The following is a 19,747-nucleotide window of genomic DNA, read 5'->3' as shown; positions in this document are numbered from 1 at the left end:
ATATATATATATATATATATACACATATACACATAATAATGCTTAGATTAGTCCTTATAAATTTCATACAATTATATATAGGTAAATGCAGTAATAACATGGTAATAACATGGTAACATTCAAAACTGATTTTTTTTCACATTCACTTATTAATTAGAAGTTGTTAATCAGATACAATGTGGTTTTTGTTGGGAAATACTATGACTATTTTATAAACGATTTATAACGATTCTTCAGGTCCAAACAGAAACATAATGTGAAAATAGCATACAGATTTTGAATGCATTATGAGGATTAAAGACCAGACTGATATGTTTAAACTTGACCTTTAAACTAAAAAAAAAACAGTAAAACAAATAGAAAATTCCGCAACACAGTATGTACCGTTAGAAATATTTTCTAAAAATTTATTTTTGGGTCACTGGTGTATATGAATGGGTCAAGGGTTTCTGAATCAATAAACGCAACATTATTTCCTGTGTTACTACAGAAAGCAAGTCATGTGGCTAAGCAGCAAGACATGGGAGAAAGTCTAAAGATCTACGACTACGAGGGTCAGGAATCATACAAGGGCTCATTTGAGGACATCTGTGGTCTCTTACATGAAGACAATGACTTTGCTTTTCTTGATGACCTTCATATAAAGTTCAAGACACTGGCTGAAATCTGTAGTGGTTCTACAATAAAGGCTGAAATCAGCACGACCGTCCCTGTGACCTCCAAACCGGTCCTCTCCACCACACACAAAGATGTCAACATACAAGAGTCAGTTAGTCATTTACAGTCTCAGGAGAAAGCAACCTCATCCGCCATCATTCATACCGCAGGAGCGCAGCAGACCAGCAGCATGTCTTCAACAGGAGTCTATGTCCAAGATAAAGTAGTGGTTCCTAACCAAACCCTGTTAGTCCAGCAGCCTGCGATGTACTACACCTCTGCCACCCCCGTTTATGTGATGGAAGCCCAGCCTACTCTGCTGGTGATGCCCAGCCCAGTCCTAGGCCTTCAGGAGAACCTGTTAATGGAGGAGAAGAAGGGCTCTGGTGCTTCTGCCAAACGTGAAACGCAGCACTACCAGAGTGTAGTTCTTGTTGAGAAGCAGCCACCAAAAGGGTCTTTGCAAACTCAAGGAGCGATGCAGATGGTTGACACTGAAATAATGCAGTCCATGGAGGCTCAAGGGGTTAAACGGGCACTCCATCAATCCGCCCAGATGGTTAACACTGAAATAATGCAGTCCACTGCGGTTCACGAGGTTAGACGGGAGGTCCATCCAGCCAGAAGGGTGATGGCAGGAGCGGCCAGAGAGACGGAAGTTTATGCTTCGTTGGATATGAGGTTTCCTCAGAGTCTGTAAGCACTTGGGATGCACCGATACTACATTTCTCAGCCGAAAACCGATTATTCAGAATAACATATGCCGATACCCATACCCTGGTTTTCTTAAAGTCCAGGTGAACTGGAAGTTGCTGCCGACTTTACTTCAGTATTGTGACATTTCCAACTGAAACGGAATATTTAATAGAGGGCGAGTTTTATTTTAATGCTCCTCCTCTCTGTCTTTTGCTCACAGCAAACTAAAGGGGTGGTTCCAAATATTCTTTGCCCAATTGCTCAAAAAAAATTAAAAACTTGTCTTCATGACAGATTTATTCCGCACGCATACATAATTAACAATAAATAGGCTCCATCTGTTTTTTATAGCTAACTAACGAATTGTGGTAAATGCAGCGAGGCCCGTAGCCAGCTTTGAGGTCCGGGCCTCGGTAAATTTTTCATGCTCAAAACTAAAATTTGTTCTCTGAATGACTAGTTTGCTAATTAAAACTCCTCATATGAGTGTCTGCGTTTATAATTCAGTTTAAACAGTTTGCAAGAATGTTTAGTGTCCGCGGTATGAAAATGATCGCTGCAAGATGCTGGCAGAGTGAACGAGTCTTCAGAGAAAATTATTTTCCACTTAATTTGACACTTTAGAAAGTTAATAAAGTGGGAAGTTTCAGTTTAGGGTCAGCGATATCTTTATCTTATCTTATTTGCAAAGTATTTGAAATAATTTCGGTTTATTATTATTTTTTTGTTTTTATTTGTTTTTATAGCAATATCTGGCAACGTTGCAGCTCCGGCACTTAAACTGACAGTTATCAAAAAAGCCCACGGACAGGTTATTGCAGACAGGATAGCACATTCGGTTAGACAAACACAAAAAATATCATGAAATGATCTGTCAAAAACGTTATCAACTTTGTCAAAAACAGTAGCATTTAACACTAGTACACAGATCTGTAGAACAAGTAAGTTACAGAATGAATTGAAATATAACCAAACACTAGCCATGAAGAAGTCTATTTCATTCAGTAAAGTATTTAAGTACAGTATAGTAGTATATTGTTGCATGATTAATAAACATCTGTTAAAATGATCTACCCCTAACCTATAGTAAAACATTCTCAAATTTTTACACAATAAATATGGCATAATTTAACAGTGTTCATCCCTCCAAAACAGAGAAAACATCTTTCACAAACATCTACATCTCCGTCTCTTTTAAATTGTTTAGTGTATATAATGAGCTGTATTTGTAGGGGTTATTAGCTTAACCCCACCCCAGACCTCACTAATTTTCAAACTCTGGCTACGGCCATGAATGCAGCGTTAAGTGACATTGTTCACAAGCTGTTTTATTGTCATATTTCCGCAGTTGAAACGCTGATTGAGCGATTACATAGACATGATACATTTCAGTAAGTTGTACTTTATCTTCTGATGTTCATTCATGTTTATTTTGCGCTGTAACTTGAATTAAAGTGGAAGAGACTCACGCTCCGCACTGCCGCTTCAGCTGTATTTGAGAGACTTTGGCACGGATGGCAAAAGCAGTGAACAGGAAGTCAGAAAGCAGTGATTATGAGTCCGTTTCTGTATCTTTGCGAAACCAAGAAAAACCACACACACAAAAAAACACTATTCTAATAAAAAAAATCTTAATTGTTATATATCCTATGATAGTGAATACATATTTGTCAGCTACCATGACTGTATAATTGCTACCCATTTAAAACGAGAAGACAATATCTGTCTCTTTAAAATATTATATATATACAGTATATTATATATTGCACACACAGGGAAGACACTTACATTTGAAACCATTGGTGTATCCACTGGTGCTTGAATCCAGGTGATTTATTTTAGTTTTTATTGTTTTATTTTATTTTTTAACTTGAGCTGTTATTAATAGTATTTTTTAAAATTCTAACAAAATTAAGTTTTGGAGCTCTTTTATTTTTCAGTGATGAGCGCAGTATGTGATGCTCTGCTGCCGTCTCGTGTTTGACTCCAACACTCAGAAAAAAAGCTACACAAGCTGTCACTGGCGGGACCTCTACCTTTTCTGAGTAAGCGGTGATTGCTCACGCAGATCTATTTTGCTTGTGCCTAAGTGCCTTTGTTTGGAGGGAAATAAATCATGATATAATAATAAATCATGCATGCATTATTCGACCATATTAACCTCAGTTTTGTCCATCAAGGCAAATATTATACCATCTTGTGGTAAAATAGTGCAAGTACCTTTTTTTTTTTTCTGAAAAATCTGAAAATTCTGAAGGTAAACAGTGAAGAAGAGATGATGCCTGGACTTGTGGTATACATAATCATGTACAAAACAAATACGGATATGTTAATCTGAAGTAATCATACACAAAGCACATTCTCATATAACCCGACACCAGCCCTAAACTTATGATTTATTGACTTTTTGTAGCACAGCCCAAAGACATGCAGGTGAATTGAACAGTTGTCCCCCTGCATGGTTCTCGCCATGAATATAGCAATAGATGCTGGAATGGCGTTAAGAAGAAAATAAACAAACGTTGTGTAACTCTCTTCCTTTCACACATTTTCAAACGTTGCCTCTTTTTTCAAAACTTTACACACGAATCCAAGAATTGCACACACAAGATGCAAAATGCCTAACGTCTCTTGCAAAATGAAGCACTGCATTCAAAATACCACAAACACATCTCAAAACACAAACATTTGCAAACACCTTTGCCATAATATTAATCCTGTTAGATTTGTGTGTTTCATAGAGAATTGTGTGTTATGAGCGGTTGGGTTACTACCCAGAAGGTTGGGTTAAACATTTAACCCAATCGCTGGGTCAAAACATCCCAATTGCTGGGTTTGTCCCTGTTTTACCCAGCACTGGGTTGTATTTAACCCAGCATTTTTTAGAGTGTGAGAATCAGTTTATGGTTTTGCAGATTTGGTGTGTGCTTCTGCTGTTTGAGTGCCAGCTTTCAGAAACTGTATTACAAGGAAAGATTCTGTGTGTAAGCAGTTGAAAAGAAAAACCGTAATAATCCGAGAGCGACTTCCAGCGGTCAGCAAATAAACTGTCCTGAAAAAACGTTACACAGTATACCCCCTGCAGGCACTCCAATAATATTCCAGTTCACTAAATGAGTCAGGCTGTGTCTCATTATCTCGGTGACTGATTGCATTTTTGGGCATTAGGGAATAACATTTGCATCTTTCCAACTGCAGCCGCACATAGGCTATGCATATGTAGGCTATGTTAGTGACCACTGGCGGTGTGTTGAGCCGGGTTCTTCCTCGAGTAGCTACCGTGGGGCCGGTTCTGCTTCAGTGTCCGTGATTTACCCAGTGTCACGTGATTGCCGCAGCCGAAGGAGAGCGGAGAGCGACTCAAGGGGAACGTCTCTTTCGCGCACCTTTATTTGACAGCATGCATTTGACAACGAGTGGGACATTATTCTGAAGGCTGTGCGTTAACTGTGTGTCACGCATGAATATGCTGCGCTTTATTCTGGACTGTCTGCGGCCCGCACGAGCTCGCGCTGCAGCCGCTGCCAGGTACACAAACGCGCGCAGCCTCGTCTTTACGCAGCGAAGCAGCTGCATGCCATAATGCGATTTAATCCTTCAGAAATCATCATCACCTTTCGCGTCGAGGTTATTCATGCACTGAAGCAATGCTGTAATATTTGCATGCGCTGTAGAGCTGTGATTCATCATCCTGACATCATCTGACACATGGGTTGCATAATTTCACTCTACACATTTATGCAGTAATCTCGTGTTTGCATGCGCTTAACTGAGAGAATCGTGCTGAAATCTTGCAGAAGTATTGGCATTTCGGTTCGCATCATTTTGAGATATAGCCTATACGTGATATATTTTCTTTTCGTTTTATGCTGTTTCAGGGACACGGAGCTTGAGGCTCAGGTCAACACTTCAGATGATAATGAAATCAAGGTACTGTGTTATTTTCTACGCTTATTTATATGCACAGAAACTGAAAAACTGGCCGCACCGAGCGGCATAGTATTATATTTTTTTTTTCTCAATCAAACCAAAACGTCGCGTTGCCTTTCGCTGTGTGTGAACATTGTGTATAGTAGTGATTTTCCCCCAGTCCGGCCCATAGGCTATTCCTTTTATTCTTGGAGTGAATATGTCATTTGTCGCAATTTGTTTTGCTTTGTTGTATCGTTTGCTTTGTATTTTTCTTGATATGGTTTTGTCAAAACACGGTTTATGCGCGCGCGTGTGTGTGTGTGTGTGTGTGTGTGTTGTGTTGGAGATCAGCAACATGTGTGATAGCATAGAGGTAGTAAAAGTAATTGCATGGTACAACGGGGCTAAAGGCACCTAGAAAATGAGCTTTTGTACGCCTCCCATAGTGCATGAATTGTTCAAAAAAAATCACGAGGTAAGAGTGCAGTTTGCTCTTGACTCGGGGTAAAAAAAAAATAAAAAAAATAAAATAATTTACCTAAAATATGTTTTGAGTAAGAGGTCAGTTAATATATAAATAAACCCCGACATGAATACATTTTTTAAAGTAGGCCTACGAAAAAATTTATTTAAACAATTAAAGGTTCTGGAAGTTTCTTACATTGCCTAACAGAGATCCCGTAATTTAATATGGCATTACAGTACTATCACTAAATACAAAACAAAAATTATGGTTTCTTTAAAAATATGATGATTATGTCGAAGACATACGCCCATTATCTCAACACAGATGCCATACAGGATTTAAAGGGTTAGTTCACCCAAAAATGAAAATTCTGTCATTAATTACTCACCCTCATGTCGGTCCAAACCCGTAAAAGCTTCGTTCATCTTCGGAACACAAATTAAGATATTTTTGAGGAATTCCGAGAGTTCTCTGACCCTCCCATAGACAGCAATGTAAGTAACACGATCAACGTCCAGAAATGTAGCAAAGAGATCGGTAAAATAATCCATGTGACATCAGGGGTACGAAGCTACGAGAATACTTTTTGTGCGCAAAAGAAAAAAGAAAAAAAGAACAGAATACGCTGTTTGCGTATATTCTCCAAAATGGCACCAGGGTGACGCGGAGGAGACGAATTGTTGAATAAAGTCGTTTTTTCTTTTTTCTTTTGCGCACAAAAAGTATTCTCGTAGCTTCGTAAAATTACGGTTGAAACCCTGATGTCACATGGATTATTTTACCGATCTCCTTACTACGTTTCTGGACCTTGATCGTGGTAATTACATTGCTGTCGATGAGAGGGCCAGAGAGCTCTCAGAATTCATAAAAAATATCTTAATTTGTGTTCCGAAGATGAACGGAGGTCTTACGAGACAGCAAGGGTCCTTACACGATCAACGTCCAGAAACGTAGCAAGGAGATCGGTAAAATAATCCATGTGACATCAGGGCTTCAACCGTAATTTTACGAAGCTACGATAATATATTTGTGCGCAACAGAAAAAATATAATGAGTTTATTCAACAATTCGTCTCCTCACGTCAGCCGCACCACACGGATACGTTGTTTTACGTTCAAATCAAAGCACAAACAACGTAGAAAATTTATCCGTGTGGCGCAGCTGACACAGAATAGCATACGGTGTTTGTGTTCAGTGGATACTCTCCAAAATGGCGCTAGGGTGATGCGGAGGAGACGAATTGTTTAAAAAACTCATTATTTTTTTTCCTTTTGCGCTCAAAAAGTATTCTCGTAGCTTCGTAAAATTACGGTTGAAACCCTGATGTCACATGAATTATTTTACCAATGTAAACGTTTGCTACGTTTCTGGACGTTGATTGTGTTACTTACATTGCTGTCTATGGGAGGGTCAGAGAGCTCATGGGATGCATCAAAAATATCTTAATTTGTGTTACGAAGATGAACGGAGGTCTTACGGGTTTGGACCGACATGAGGGTGAGTAATTAATGACAGAATTTTAATTTTTTGGTGAACTATCCCTTTAACACGGATGAAAACAAGGCTGTGAGGGACAGACTTACAGTCTTTACAATGACACACACTGTACTTCAGTCCCTCACAGCCTTGCTTTCATTCCTGTAAAAAATTTAATATGCTGCTATACTGACTAAGGTCTTTTAAACATTTGAACAGAACGTTGCTGTCAGCCATCTATATTTATTGTCATGCCAATTATTCTAACAAGCTACTGAGTTCAGATGGGGACCTTCAGCCCCAACAACAAGGGTGCTTTTTGCCACAAATACCATACTCTTGCTGTTATTGAAGAACTCTTGATTTAATTACCTAGAACAAAACTGAAAATCATTAACAAGAAGTCTACATTTTTTTTATAATTGTACAGATTCTCATATAAATCAGCTATATAAATCTATAACATGTCTATTAGTACCCAACACTTTTTCAGCGGCGCTGTTTCGGAACTTTTTCCATTCATTTTTCCCATCGCAATTTTAAAAAAGTCTTTAAGCATTATAAGCCATTTTGGACCCGTATCCGGGTCCGCAGAGTTTAACTGGTTTTAACCAACCCAACCAGCTACAAGGAGAATCACAAACTTTGATTTGAAGCAAAAAGGTGAATGAAAATCAGACAGAAAGACAAATGTATTTACATTGTAGAGCAAAACATTCAAGTATTGTCAATTTATATTTACCACAGCTTATACTGACCTCAAACTTTTGAACGGTCGTGTAGTTGTTTAAAATGATTTCTATTTTTAATAAATGCTGTTCCTTTAAACTTTTTATTCATCAAAAAATTCTGAAATCTCAGGTTCCCAAAAATATTAAGCAGCAAAAACAGTTTGTGCATTTAAAACAGCAGAACACAGTCCACTTGTAATGCAATTGTGCCAAATTCAAATGGGTTACACAACAGCTCAGACTGGTTTGCTCAGCACTTTTTCAGCCAGGTCTGACGAGGAAACATATCAGCTCGTTTTGAGCAAGACTCTGGGTGCATCCAAGTTTGAGTTCAATTGGTAGCACTTTATTTTACAGTCCTGTTCCTCATGTACATACTATGTACTTATAGTCTTTACAGTACTAACCCTGAACCTAACCCTACTCCATGTACTTACCTTATATCACCAGTACTTTCTTAGGTAATACACTGTAAGTACACGTACCCTAAAATAAAATGCAACCGTTAAATTTGATTTAAGTTTGCAAAGAGCTGCAAGGACATCAAGTTGACCACAAAAGCAGTCTTGAGTCGCTGGGGTATATTTGTAGCAATAGCCAACAATACATTGTATGGCTCAAAATGATTGATTTTTCTTTTATGCCAAAAAAAACAAAAATAGGATATTAAGTAAAGATCATGTTCCATGAAGAGATTTTGTAAATTTCCTATCATAGATATATTAAAACTTAATTTTTGATTAGTAATATGCATTGCTAAGAACTTCATTTGGACAACTTTAAAGGCGATTTTCTCAATATTTGGATTTTTTTGCACCCTGATTCCAGATTTTCAAATAGATGTATATATTGCCAAATATCGTCCTATCATAACAAACCTTACATCAATGGAAAGCTTATGTATAAATTCAAAAATGTTAAAAATGGCTCATGACTGGTTTTGTGGTCCAGGGTCACACATATGCTTATGAATGTATCCTCAGGGTCTGCAGGATGAGGTGCACATGGAACAGGAGACCCTTCAGACGGTCAAGGCCTTGCGCCGTAACACGCAGGAGACCGTGGAGATGCTGGAGGACAGGAAGACACAGCTGAAGGAAGAACTGAAGATCATCTATGACCTCCAGAAACAGGAGAGGGAAGTGGTAAGCAAGCTTAAGATACCAAAGATTTCTGCAGAAGGAATTCTGCTGTTGTTCCAGGTTAATCAAAGGGTGATATATTTCTATTGCCAGTGTCAAAGCCTTGGATTCGGTTGCCAGCTCTCTTTGTCTGATTAAATACAAGGCTGCGTTCTGAATCATCGGCAAAGTCATGCTGGCGGGACGGCCAGCCAAAAGAGCACTGCAGCAGTCTAGTCTTGAAATGCCAAGAAATTAGTTGACAGAGCTGCTCAGTCTGTGCCTTTTATGTTAATGTTTCCTCTGTTACAGAGATTCCAAGTTTGCTTAAGCTATAAGATTGACTGATAATTGATTGTACAAATTGATACACTTTTCTAAATGTGGTGGGTCTCTAATAACTTACAAACAGCATTACAGCACTGCATTCAGCAGGAAACAGCAGTGTGTTCACAGGTGAATAACTTAATCAATGCACTGTTCATATTATGCTAAAGTGCAGAATGTTACAGAAATGAGCTGAAAAGCTGAACAAGCCTAAACAATGAACTCACATGGCGGAAGCTAAATAGTGTCAAGTTGGTTGCTCTGTTTGACCGTTTCTGTCTCTCCTTGATTAGTTTAGTTCCTCTGTGCCCTTATTTGGTCATGTTCCTGTTCTCGTCTAGTCTTCATTAGCTTACCTCACCTGTGTCTAGTTTATCACCCTCATTATCCTGTGTATATTAGTTGGCCTCTTGTTTTTCTCCTTTGTTCGGAATTGTTGTATGTTATCCCCACTTCATCGTGTGGGTTTTGTTGTTCTAATCTTCGTCGTGTCTTCGTCTCCCTAACAGCAGTATTGCGACAAGAACTACACAAAGTTTTAATACCACAACATGGCCATAACATTTACAAAATGTACAGACTCTTCAGAGGTGGCATGAGTGCATTTACACTCCAATTAGAATTGCATAATGCTTTTAAATCAATCAATTTTAAATGGGAATTAATAGATTTGAATATGAAACTGCCAGTAGGTGGCAGCAAGTCTTGATGAGTGAGTCATTCATTCAACCGATTCTTTCAAACAGCGGATTTATTCAGAAACAAAGCAAGTGACTGGGTTTATACAGGAGTCACAAAATCATCGGCTCATTTTATTTTCAATGAAGTAATGAAGTTTTCATTCTCAGAGATACACAACAGTTATGCTGTGGCTTCGATTGAACTATTTTCCTGGCGAATTTGAGCAAAAACAGACAATACTGACAATACTGAGTTTAAAATGTAACACAATATTAGCATAAAATCAGTATCACATTTGCAACTGTGCAGATATGCAGGAAAAAGCACTCCTGCTCGTGTGATATTGCTAAAATGTATAATTTGATATACATATAAAATAAAAATGGATAGAAGGACATTTTTACCTTCATATCTTGTATTTTAGGGACATCAAACTGCATTCTAGTAGGCTTCATCACAGAGTCAGTTGTTGTGCATCATGATCGTCATAAAGCATCTGCATGCCGTGTAAGATAATTGCCAGTTGAAAGAGCTTTGTGTCTTCAGTGGTTTGTGTGGAAGCCGACACACATCCCCCATATTCCCTAGAAAGCCATTAGTCGGCATATCAATTACTCAGAACGGAAGTAGATGAGATCTGCAGTTGCTTGGTACTTGAAGCAGACGACAGCATTGATGGAGCCATAAAAGGAAGGAGATACTGGTTTTTGAACGGACTAACAACATTGTTGTATCTATTGTAGATGCAAAACTACAGTACAATCAGAGTGATTTTCACTTACATGGCAAGCTTATTGGATTCAGACTCATGCATCAGTTGTACCCACTTTGCTACCTGTCCACACTCTAAACGGTCTAAAAAAAAAAGCGAAAAAAGCCAAATAAGAATCGTAGTGTTTCAGATAAGACCAGATAATGGCCAAATTGGTGCAAACGGACAGTTAAAAGAGGCTCTCACTGCTTTGAATGTTGGTAAACCTTCTCAACAGAACACCGAATCCAAGATTCACCATGCGTGCCATACTTCTTTTATTTAATGGTTTAACGGTTTAATTTTGTTTATATTCTTGATGCATATTGCCTACTACTGGGCTATATGTTACGCAATCACTTTTAATCTTATCTTTTAAGATTTAATCTTTAATTCGTTTTTTTTTTTTAATTACTGTGAACAAGTACTACCATATTTGTTTGATGCTAAATATGTAAATTAAAAAAAGAAAGACTGATTGAACTTATAACAATCTTGCAAAGGTAATATAGCTGGATGTGTTTTCTTTTTTTATCTTTACCATATTTAACATAAATGGTTCATAGAGCATTATTTTCTGCTTTATAATTGGTATATAGTACAGTCATCTGTAAATATTTGACTTTTCTCAGGTTTTTTTCTTCATTGATTTTCTTGAAGTGACAACATACAGAGCCCCAAAAAAACATGTAGCCTACACAAGAAACTTTTTTGTGCCCTCGAGAAACTATTCACATGCGTATGGGAATTTTTTGCATGCTTATGCATTACAATTTCAAGCTTTATATAACCTACTTCCTTTGTGCATCACTGCCATCTTACTAAGAATAAAACAAGAGCATGGATGCACACGAATGAACATATCTATTTGCTCAAAATTTGGCTTTTCTTATGGTAGTACCTCTAATATCAAAGCCTAATGTCCAATTTAACACATCCTCTGTGGTGGCCCACAAACCATAACACGAAATGGGCTGATGGCATAAAATTTGCTAAGTTCAAGGGTTTATAAAAAAGACAGGTACTGTAAAAAAAAAAGTGTTTAAAATTTGGCTTTTGTTAGGGCAGTATGCCATATTTCAAGGCCTTAGGTCTCTTTAATGCATACTTTGTGGAGGCCAAGAAAACACATCGCAAAATGGGCTGATGGCACAATATTTGGCTCAGTGTGCATTGTCCTAAATGCTAAGTTTTTCATGTACACATAAAAATCGGTATACTTTTTTTTTTTTTTTTGCAAAGGTCCTTGAGGCTATGTAATACGGTGCTAAGAATATTGTGAGAAGAAACCCAAAATGCTTATAACCTGCAATTTTGCATAATGAAAAAGTGCACCTTGAATTCATTCAGTCGTATTTTGACTTACGAAATATGGGCAAGAGTCTGGAAACACAAATATTTCCCATACTCTGCTTTCTTTTTTCCATACTTTTCCAGACCTGGAAAATACTTAAATCAAATTCCATACCTTTCCGAACCCTGTGGGGTGTATCTTACTCTGTGCACCAGAGTGAAAACAGCATATAGCCTAATATTTGGGCGATGCCGTCTGTGTGTGTGTTTGTGTGCAGCTGCAGTCGCTGCAGGAGGAGCAGCAGGAGCTGGAGCAGATTGCGCAGCAGTATGATGTGGAGCTGTGTGCCGCGGCCGAAGATCTCCTGCAGCTCCAGCGGGAAGTGGCTTACGCTAAAGCACACGCAGAAAGCCTGCATCTACGGGTCACTCCGCTGCAGGACCTATTCGAGGAGATTATACAGGTCACAGTTCAGTCACCTTCCTCTTTTTCTCCTTGCATATTTTTGGGACCAGTTCACCCAAAATGTTTGGTAATATTTCTGATCTTGTGAGGAGGTGAAAGCTTTAAATTAAAAGTGCAAACATTCCATTGGCTTCTAATTAGTAACTAGTTTTTATTTTATTATCCGATTAAAATAGGTGAAACCAATTTCAAAAAGGTTAAAAGTGATTTTAGATGGCAAATATTGACTTTCCATAATTAATGAATGTACTAATTGATTAATTCGGTATACGGTTTAACAAATTTAATTTGATCTTTTTGGTTAGTTTTATAAAAAGTCTAGCTATACTACATCCCTGTGGATCCAAAATGAAAGCATAGTCTTTAGGAGTGAGTGGGAATCCGTGGAAATCCATAAAAACTTCATACAAATAAAAAATGTGCATGAAATGTCACAATACCAACATTTCAGTAGTTTATTTTTAATACCGGTAAAAAGGTCACAATTCTTGATGCCAATTTGGAGAGCAACAGCTAGTTTGCTATTGTAAGATGTTATTTAAAAAAAACATGTTTTTATTGTTACTTTCATGTAACATTCTTAGTCACGTGTGATAACCTCGGATTTATTTAATAAGGTAAGAAAGATAAAAATTCTCTTACAATAACATAACTTTTACATCAGAGTGGTCACCAGCATCTGGTTTAGACCTCACTAACAAACAAAAGCTGTTGTATGTCAATCGTAAACATAATTACTGTAAAATATGGTAGCTGTGTGACCAGTGAAAGCTCGAACTCAAATTGTACAGAAACTGTTGCCATATGGGCAAAATCTGGTCCCCCATCAGATATAATCAACCCAAAATGAGGGGAATTAAAAAGAAAACACATCCATTCTTTCTCATTCCAGATGCTTCAAACCTTTACACTATATTTACCCAGGTACCCCCAAAAAATTAAGACTGAGACTCCTAAGTGGAACTTTCAGCGATCTTGATCATTACATGTGAACCTTAGTTTTAAGATCAATTGGGACACCTTTTTACCATTGAGATGACTGGGAAAAATGTCCCAATTACGCTGAATTAAACCTATGCATAGCTTGTAATGTGCTCTAGAGGTCAGTTTTTTGTTACAAAATTTGCTTTCCATGACATAAGAGGTAAAAAGAAGTTAAATAAAGTACAGAAATAGTGGATTTGCAATGCAAATATGTCAAGGTAATCATTCAGAGAAATAGGAATGTTAAAAATGGTCAAGCAACTTCTGATTGATTGACCCATCAAAAATACTGTCTCTATGTGCAATCTGCAAACTTGTTGACACTCTGTAAACATAATGTTGTGTTTTTTTATTTCCTTTTTTGACTAGGTTAAAAAGAAGCTGGCTGAGCTGGTTGCTGGCCTCATAACCGGTGAAAGTTCAGTGGCTGAGATGACAGAAGAAGCTCCTTGTGTCGGTTTGGACCAGGCGTTGGAAGAACACATGGATGATGTAGAAAGCGAGTGTAATCATGTCTACAGTGAGAAGATCAAGTCCAAACCGGAAAGAGAGGAAGTGAATGATGTCGAGCAAGAGAACACTGTAGAGGAGCTCGATAAAATTCAGTGTTCAATGGAGAACTTGGTATGAACATTAACATTCATGTGAATGTGTCATTTGCTACTAGTTACTAGTTTGTTGATGTGCTACTGATTCCAGAAGAGCAGTGGCTCATCGTCTTTCACTGAGATCACACTGACAGAGGTCAAAGAGGAGGATGTTATGTTCAGATCAACCACTCCACAGGTAGGACACACATGCACCGTGATACAGTATGACTGAGCATGTACCTGTAAGATGTGTTCAGTCATTTATACGTACAGCTATTTAAATAACTCTTAACTCCTTCAGAGTGCTTCAGTTCGGTTGATTGCCTAAAAATTGTATTGTATGTTTAGGTGCTGTATGTAATTTTGGAAACATGCTAAGTTCATATACTTGTTTCTCCAAAAAAAAACAATGCTACTGCCAAGTTATTCCACTTTTGAAATGCGTGTTCTGTGTCTAAATGTGTTTTTGTTTTGGTCTGTGTGACTCCGCCCACTGCCAGATTCCCAATAATATTTCAACACCCCGGGTTGCCAGTTGCCGTAAAACACTGCATTTTGTAGCCATGGAAGTCAGCAAACGAACTGAGCCAGAGATCGCAGATTCCACCGAACCTAAAAAGCCTCAGTATCCATCTGAAATGCTCTTTGACCAGAGGAAACACGGATAATACAACTCATAAGTTTACAGTGTAAAGCTCATTGCCTAACATTGTCAGTCTTGTTCTTTGTTACATCTGGCAACCCGTGTGAGCGTCACACACTGGGCTTCGGACCTCATGACCACTGATGTGTTCCCATTGTTTCGTTATGCAGCGTTGAGTTTCCTGCTAAATCTGGACACTCAATAACTTATGTTTTCTCTCTTCAAACAGTCTGACTCTTCTGACATGGAGAAGGAGGACTTTGAGATTATTCATCCCAGTCAGACGACAAACAAACAGTTTGACTTCTTCCATCCAAACCCCTTCACTGATGGCGAGTGATTGTTATGACATGATCGTGTTCATACTTTTTCATGTTACTCAACTTATTTTTCACTAATTTCCAGGTGATGTATTTGGAGAGGACCACTTTCCAAAGGTTGACGTAACAGGTTAGTAACTTTCTGTTTTAAACCTTACCTGTAATGATGTATATACATTCTTCATACAAAGTTTTTTCAAACTATAACTAAAACTTCATCAATGCACAACTTTAAAACTAACTTCCAATGCTACCAGCTATGAATTTAAGTACAGTTACAGAACTATAGTCACTATACATTAGGGTGAGAACACTTATTGCATATGCATTTGTAGGAGTTTCCCTTTTAGATGCAAAAATTTATGGGAGTTTTTTAACCGAATCATGCAATGTGATTTCATTTACGGTAGTCAGTTTACTGGTATTTGAGCCACTATTTAATGCTCTCCAAAAAAGCATGTCTTAACCTAATTTGCACCTGAGTTTTTAGTAATTACCTGATTATCATCAGCTCTGCTTGATTGCGACCCGGCTCTTGGTGGATTGCATTGGTCATTATGGATTTTGATCAGGCTGTATTTTTTAAATTGCACATTGTCAGTAGAGCAACAGCAAAACTTTCCACTCGCATGAGTGCTTTTATGGGATTGCGTTCTCACATTAATTTGCCTTGTTTAGTAAATCTGGGCCTAAGTGTGAAAAGCCCAATTCTGCACAGGAATATCTGCATGAGAGCATGTTTGATTATTACCTTAGTTTGTCACACTAGACAGCTGCTTATCGAAAAATATGGCTTGTTACTGAAAAGTTACACAGCTTTGAAAAAACCTTAGCTGCTGATAAATATGTATACGTTTGTAGCACGGAAATGCACAGAGGAAAAGAGCAAATCAATCCATAAGACAGTGACTAATATGGTGCTGTTTTCTCTCAGAGCAATTACCCAGGGACCCGTTTAAAGGCACAGACCCTTTCACCTCTGACTCTCTCTTGGTTAACATGTCAGAAGAAAAGCATTGTCAGGATGACTTCATCCCTGCAGAGAACAGTCTTCCAGAAACTGTACACTACCCTCTCCAATCCGTCGTTAAAGACTACGGTACTTTTAACGCTCCCATCAACTTGCCACCAGATACTGATAGCACACAGTCCACTGGAAAGCGTGACAGCGGTGTGTCCATGTCCACTGAAAGCAGGAGTCTCAAATCTTGCAGCGATAATGGGTCTGAGCTTGGGACAAACGCCACACAAGACCGAAATCATGATGCTGTGCAACCAGATCTATCTGTTGAAGCTGTTAGTCCTCAGTTCAATGACGTGTGTGTCCATGAATCAGACTCTAGTCACAGTTCTACAGTGTTTAATTCCTTCGATGCCGATTCCAATGTATTCGCTGAAGAGGAGGAGGAGGACAGGGTTGACGTCCAGGCTGGATCCGGTTTAATTAAAAGAGCTAACTCCCTGTGTGGTCTGCAGAGCATCATCGCAGGGTCCTATACTGGGTTTCCTCTAAGTCCATGTGACCCTGATCCTCTCCCAGGCGATTTCCAGAAGACCTTTGAACATCATGTTACCACTTCTGAACAAAATGCTGCGAATGACAAAGAACTCATAAAAACTGAGAGTTTATCTCTAGATGATAGTGTAGGTCCTCTGTGTGAACAGTTGCATGATATAAACAGTAGCTCTCCTTCCATTTCTCCTTCTCAACCTTCTGCTTTAGACGAATATGACTACAAATATGGAGATATGTTCTTCTTCACTGTGAGATTAGATCCCGGTAGCCCTGAACTACATAATCAAAGTCCAGTTTGTCCTGAACACAATGATGTAAAGAAAGAGGAGTCCAATGGCCAAATGAATTGGAAGGACACCTCTTTGAGCCCTGAATTTAATGATGCAGCTGAATTTGAATGCTCCAGTCCAAAGCCTGAAGACACAGAACAACGCAACCAGATCACTAACGACGAGAACGAAGTGGAGGTGGAAATCGCTAAACATGATGAAATATTAGTGCCTGATTCTGAAAAGGTGGTTTTAGATATCCCATGTCTTACATTTAATGATTCAAATGCTTGCCAAAGTGTGCTTGATTCAGAGTGGAATGACCAATGGACGGTTTCACCCATCCTGGACACGGAAAGCAATCCACCAAATTCTACAGCTCAAGACGTCTTTTGTCTGTTTAGTAACACAGAAACATCAGCTACTGACCAGTTTTATGCCAATAAACAACTCAGCCCTGAATCTAGCAGTTCACCACACAAACCTTCTTCCTCTGAAGGCTTGGCCATGAGTAAAATTGAACTCCAGTATTTTGACCCATTTAGTCCCATACCTGCTGAGCCGGTCGAAGGCGTATCTGACTTAGAAGAAATGAACACTGTTAACTCGTTCTGTCATGAAGCTCCAAGACTAGATTCTGGTTATCATGAAGTTGGTACTCCTACTCCTTTTAGTCCAGAACCTGCTGACAAAACCAAATGTAGCATTGATCTTCAAGGCCCAGGTTTGGAAGCTAGGAAGCAGAGCAACTCTGAAATCCACGTCCCTGATCCATTTAGCCCCGAATCCGTCGATACAGGGATATTTGACTCGGAAACGGAAAACTGTGAGTCTGGTTATATGATAAGTACATGCCAACTCTTAAGTCCTCAACAAGTTTACACAGATTTAAATAATCTGGAGGAGAAGCAGATGTCCTGTGACGTGCTAAGTGATCATCTCAGTGGATCCGAACATGATGATTGTTACCCCTTTGGTTCTTGCCCATCTAATGAAGAGAGTTATGCTTATAGTAGTGAAGAAAAACTCATTGAACCAATCCGAGAAGGATATGATGCTTCAGGAGAATCCAAACCTTGCTCTATAGTGTCAAATGCTAGTGGTTCCTCTCAAGTATTTCACTGTAGTTCGGTGTGGGGAACCTCTGAAATGAGCTTTCCCGACTCTGAAGTGCTTGGCCCAATGAAAAACAACATTTTTGATTTTAATACAATGGATGTTGGCTCATTTGTGTCCAACGAAAGCCAAGAAGCTAAAGAGGCTCAACAAGGTGCTGGAAAAGTGACGAAAAACGCCGACCTGGATGAAATTGACTATTTCTGTTCTGAGCTCAGTAAAATGGTATCCTCAAGTTCGTCTGATTCTGTTCAGCAAAGTGTTGCTGAGATGTTATTCGGCTCTGATCCCAACGCCTCAAGCTTTTACCCCTGGGATTTTGAAAAGCCGCAACACAGTTGTTAGTTTTCACACCCCATGTGCTTTAATCATTCTCATTAACTCACAGTTGCATTTTCATCTGACTTTCCATTGTTACATGGGGACAAAAGAAACTAATTGTCTAAGTGTAAACATTTGTAAATGTCAAAGAGTGTCTAAACTTAATGCGATTCACTTTTGTAGCTGCATTTCTAATTGTTGTAGTCTGTCCATTATTTTATTTATTTATTTTCAAATGCCAATTATAACCAAATACTAACTGCTGATATGTAGCATAATAAATATGTAACATTTTAAACTTCCTCTGCTGGACTTTGGAGTTACGTCCATTCAACATGAATGCTGAGATTATTTTCACTAAATGCATTTGGAAGAAATATTATTCAAATGCAGTGCATGTATCGTATATGTGTGTACAGATAGCAAGTGACATTTATCAACTAATTAATTTTTAGTAAATGGACACTAGATGTGGAACAAAACAAGACCTCCAAGTTATTTATTTTTGTATTTATTATTTGTCTTAGATCTAATATTGTATTTACTTTATGTGAAAATTTTACTGAGATATTTGTTTGTTGTGCTCAAGCAACTGCACCTTAAGATTATTTCCCCGAAAACACATGAAGAAACATTGCTGCATGATTAACATTTAAAACCACTTATGACTATTAAAAATGCTTGCCGTATTACTAACCTTCAAACAGATCAATAAAAAATGCAATTTCATTAAATGTTATGCATAAGGCAGAGGCCATAATTTTGCCATTTACAGTATGAGAGCTTACCATGACTAATAAATGAGCTAACTCTAATCTGAAAAGGTCACTCTCAGTCATACAACATTTTATCAAAACAACCATTACAGTAAGACTGCACAATATGCACTTCAGTAGTATAAAGGACCTTACTATGTACATTAAAGCTAGGGTAGGCAGTTCATGCTCTACTGGTGTCATCTAGCATAACCACAAAAATAAAGCATGTTTTCAAACAAACTTTGCAAAAACACTGTTTACCATTGATTTACCCTGTTGTCTGTGACTGTGCATTTTGACAAGTGTATTTGAATGTCTCTCATCTGAGACAACATTATCAGTTCTTGGAGTCTCTACTACCAAACTGTTGAGTTGAATCAGGTGTGTTTGATTAGAGGACATACAAAATGAGTACTTCAGTTCCAGGATTGGAGTCACTGCTACAGAAAACAAAGCAGGTATAGAAGAGGGATCGATGGCTGTATATGTCAATACTGTTTAAAACATGTTGCGTTGCTACTGAATTAAATGCAGTGGTGTATAAAGTACCTGAAAGCCATACTCAAGTAAAAGTACAGATATCCTACCAGAAAATGACTGGCAGAAGTTAAAGTCACCGTTTAGAATATTACTTGAGTAAAAGTCTTAAAGTA

General features: G+C 38.3%; 1 protein-coding gene across 4 annotated transcripts; it reads left to right on the top strand.

The window, feature by feature from the left end:
• Positions 1-4,649: 4,649 nt before the first annotated feature.
• LOC107693594 (uncharacterized) lies at positions 4,650-18,818 on the top strand. Of its 4 annotated transcripts, none has more exons than XM_016493043.1 (9): positions 4,650-4,881; positions 5,232-5,283; positions 8,922-9,083; positions 12,390-12,575; positions 13,931-14,185; positions 14,261-14,347; positions 15,024-15,126; positions 15,200-15,244; positions 16,049-18,818. In XM_016493043.1, exons 1-9 carry the CDS (start codon positions 4,814-4,816, stop codon positions 18,358-18,360), a joined length of 3,270 nt encoding a protein of 1,089 aa, XP_016348529.1. In that variant the 5' UTR covers positions 4,650-4,813; the 3' UTR covers positions 18,361-18,818. The 4 variants fall into 4 exon arrangements, with proteins under 4 accessions (XP_016348529.1, XP_016348528.1, XP_016348527.1 ...); XM_016493042.1 differs by having other exon boundaries at positions 12,390-12,581; XM_016493041.1 differs by lacking the exon at positions 4,650-4,881 and having other exon boundaries at positions 5,084-5,283.
• Positions 18,819-19,747: the final 929 nt, after the last annotated feature.

This window comes from Sinocyclocheilus anshuiensis, unplaced genomic scaffold, assembly GCF_001515605.1.
Source record: "Sinocyclocheilus anshuiensis isolate Anshui unplaced genomic scaffold, SAMN03320099.WGS_v1.1 scaffold1934, whole genome shotgun sequence".
Taxonomy (NCBI): domain Eukaryota; kingdom Metazoa; phylum Chordata; class Actinopteri; order Cypriniformes; family Cyprinidae; genus Sinocyclocheilus; species Sinocyclocheilus anshuiensis.
This window is presented reverse-complemented; position numbering and strand designations above follow the sequence as displayed.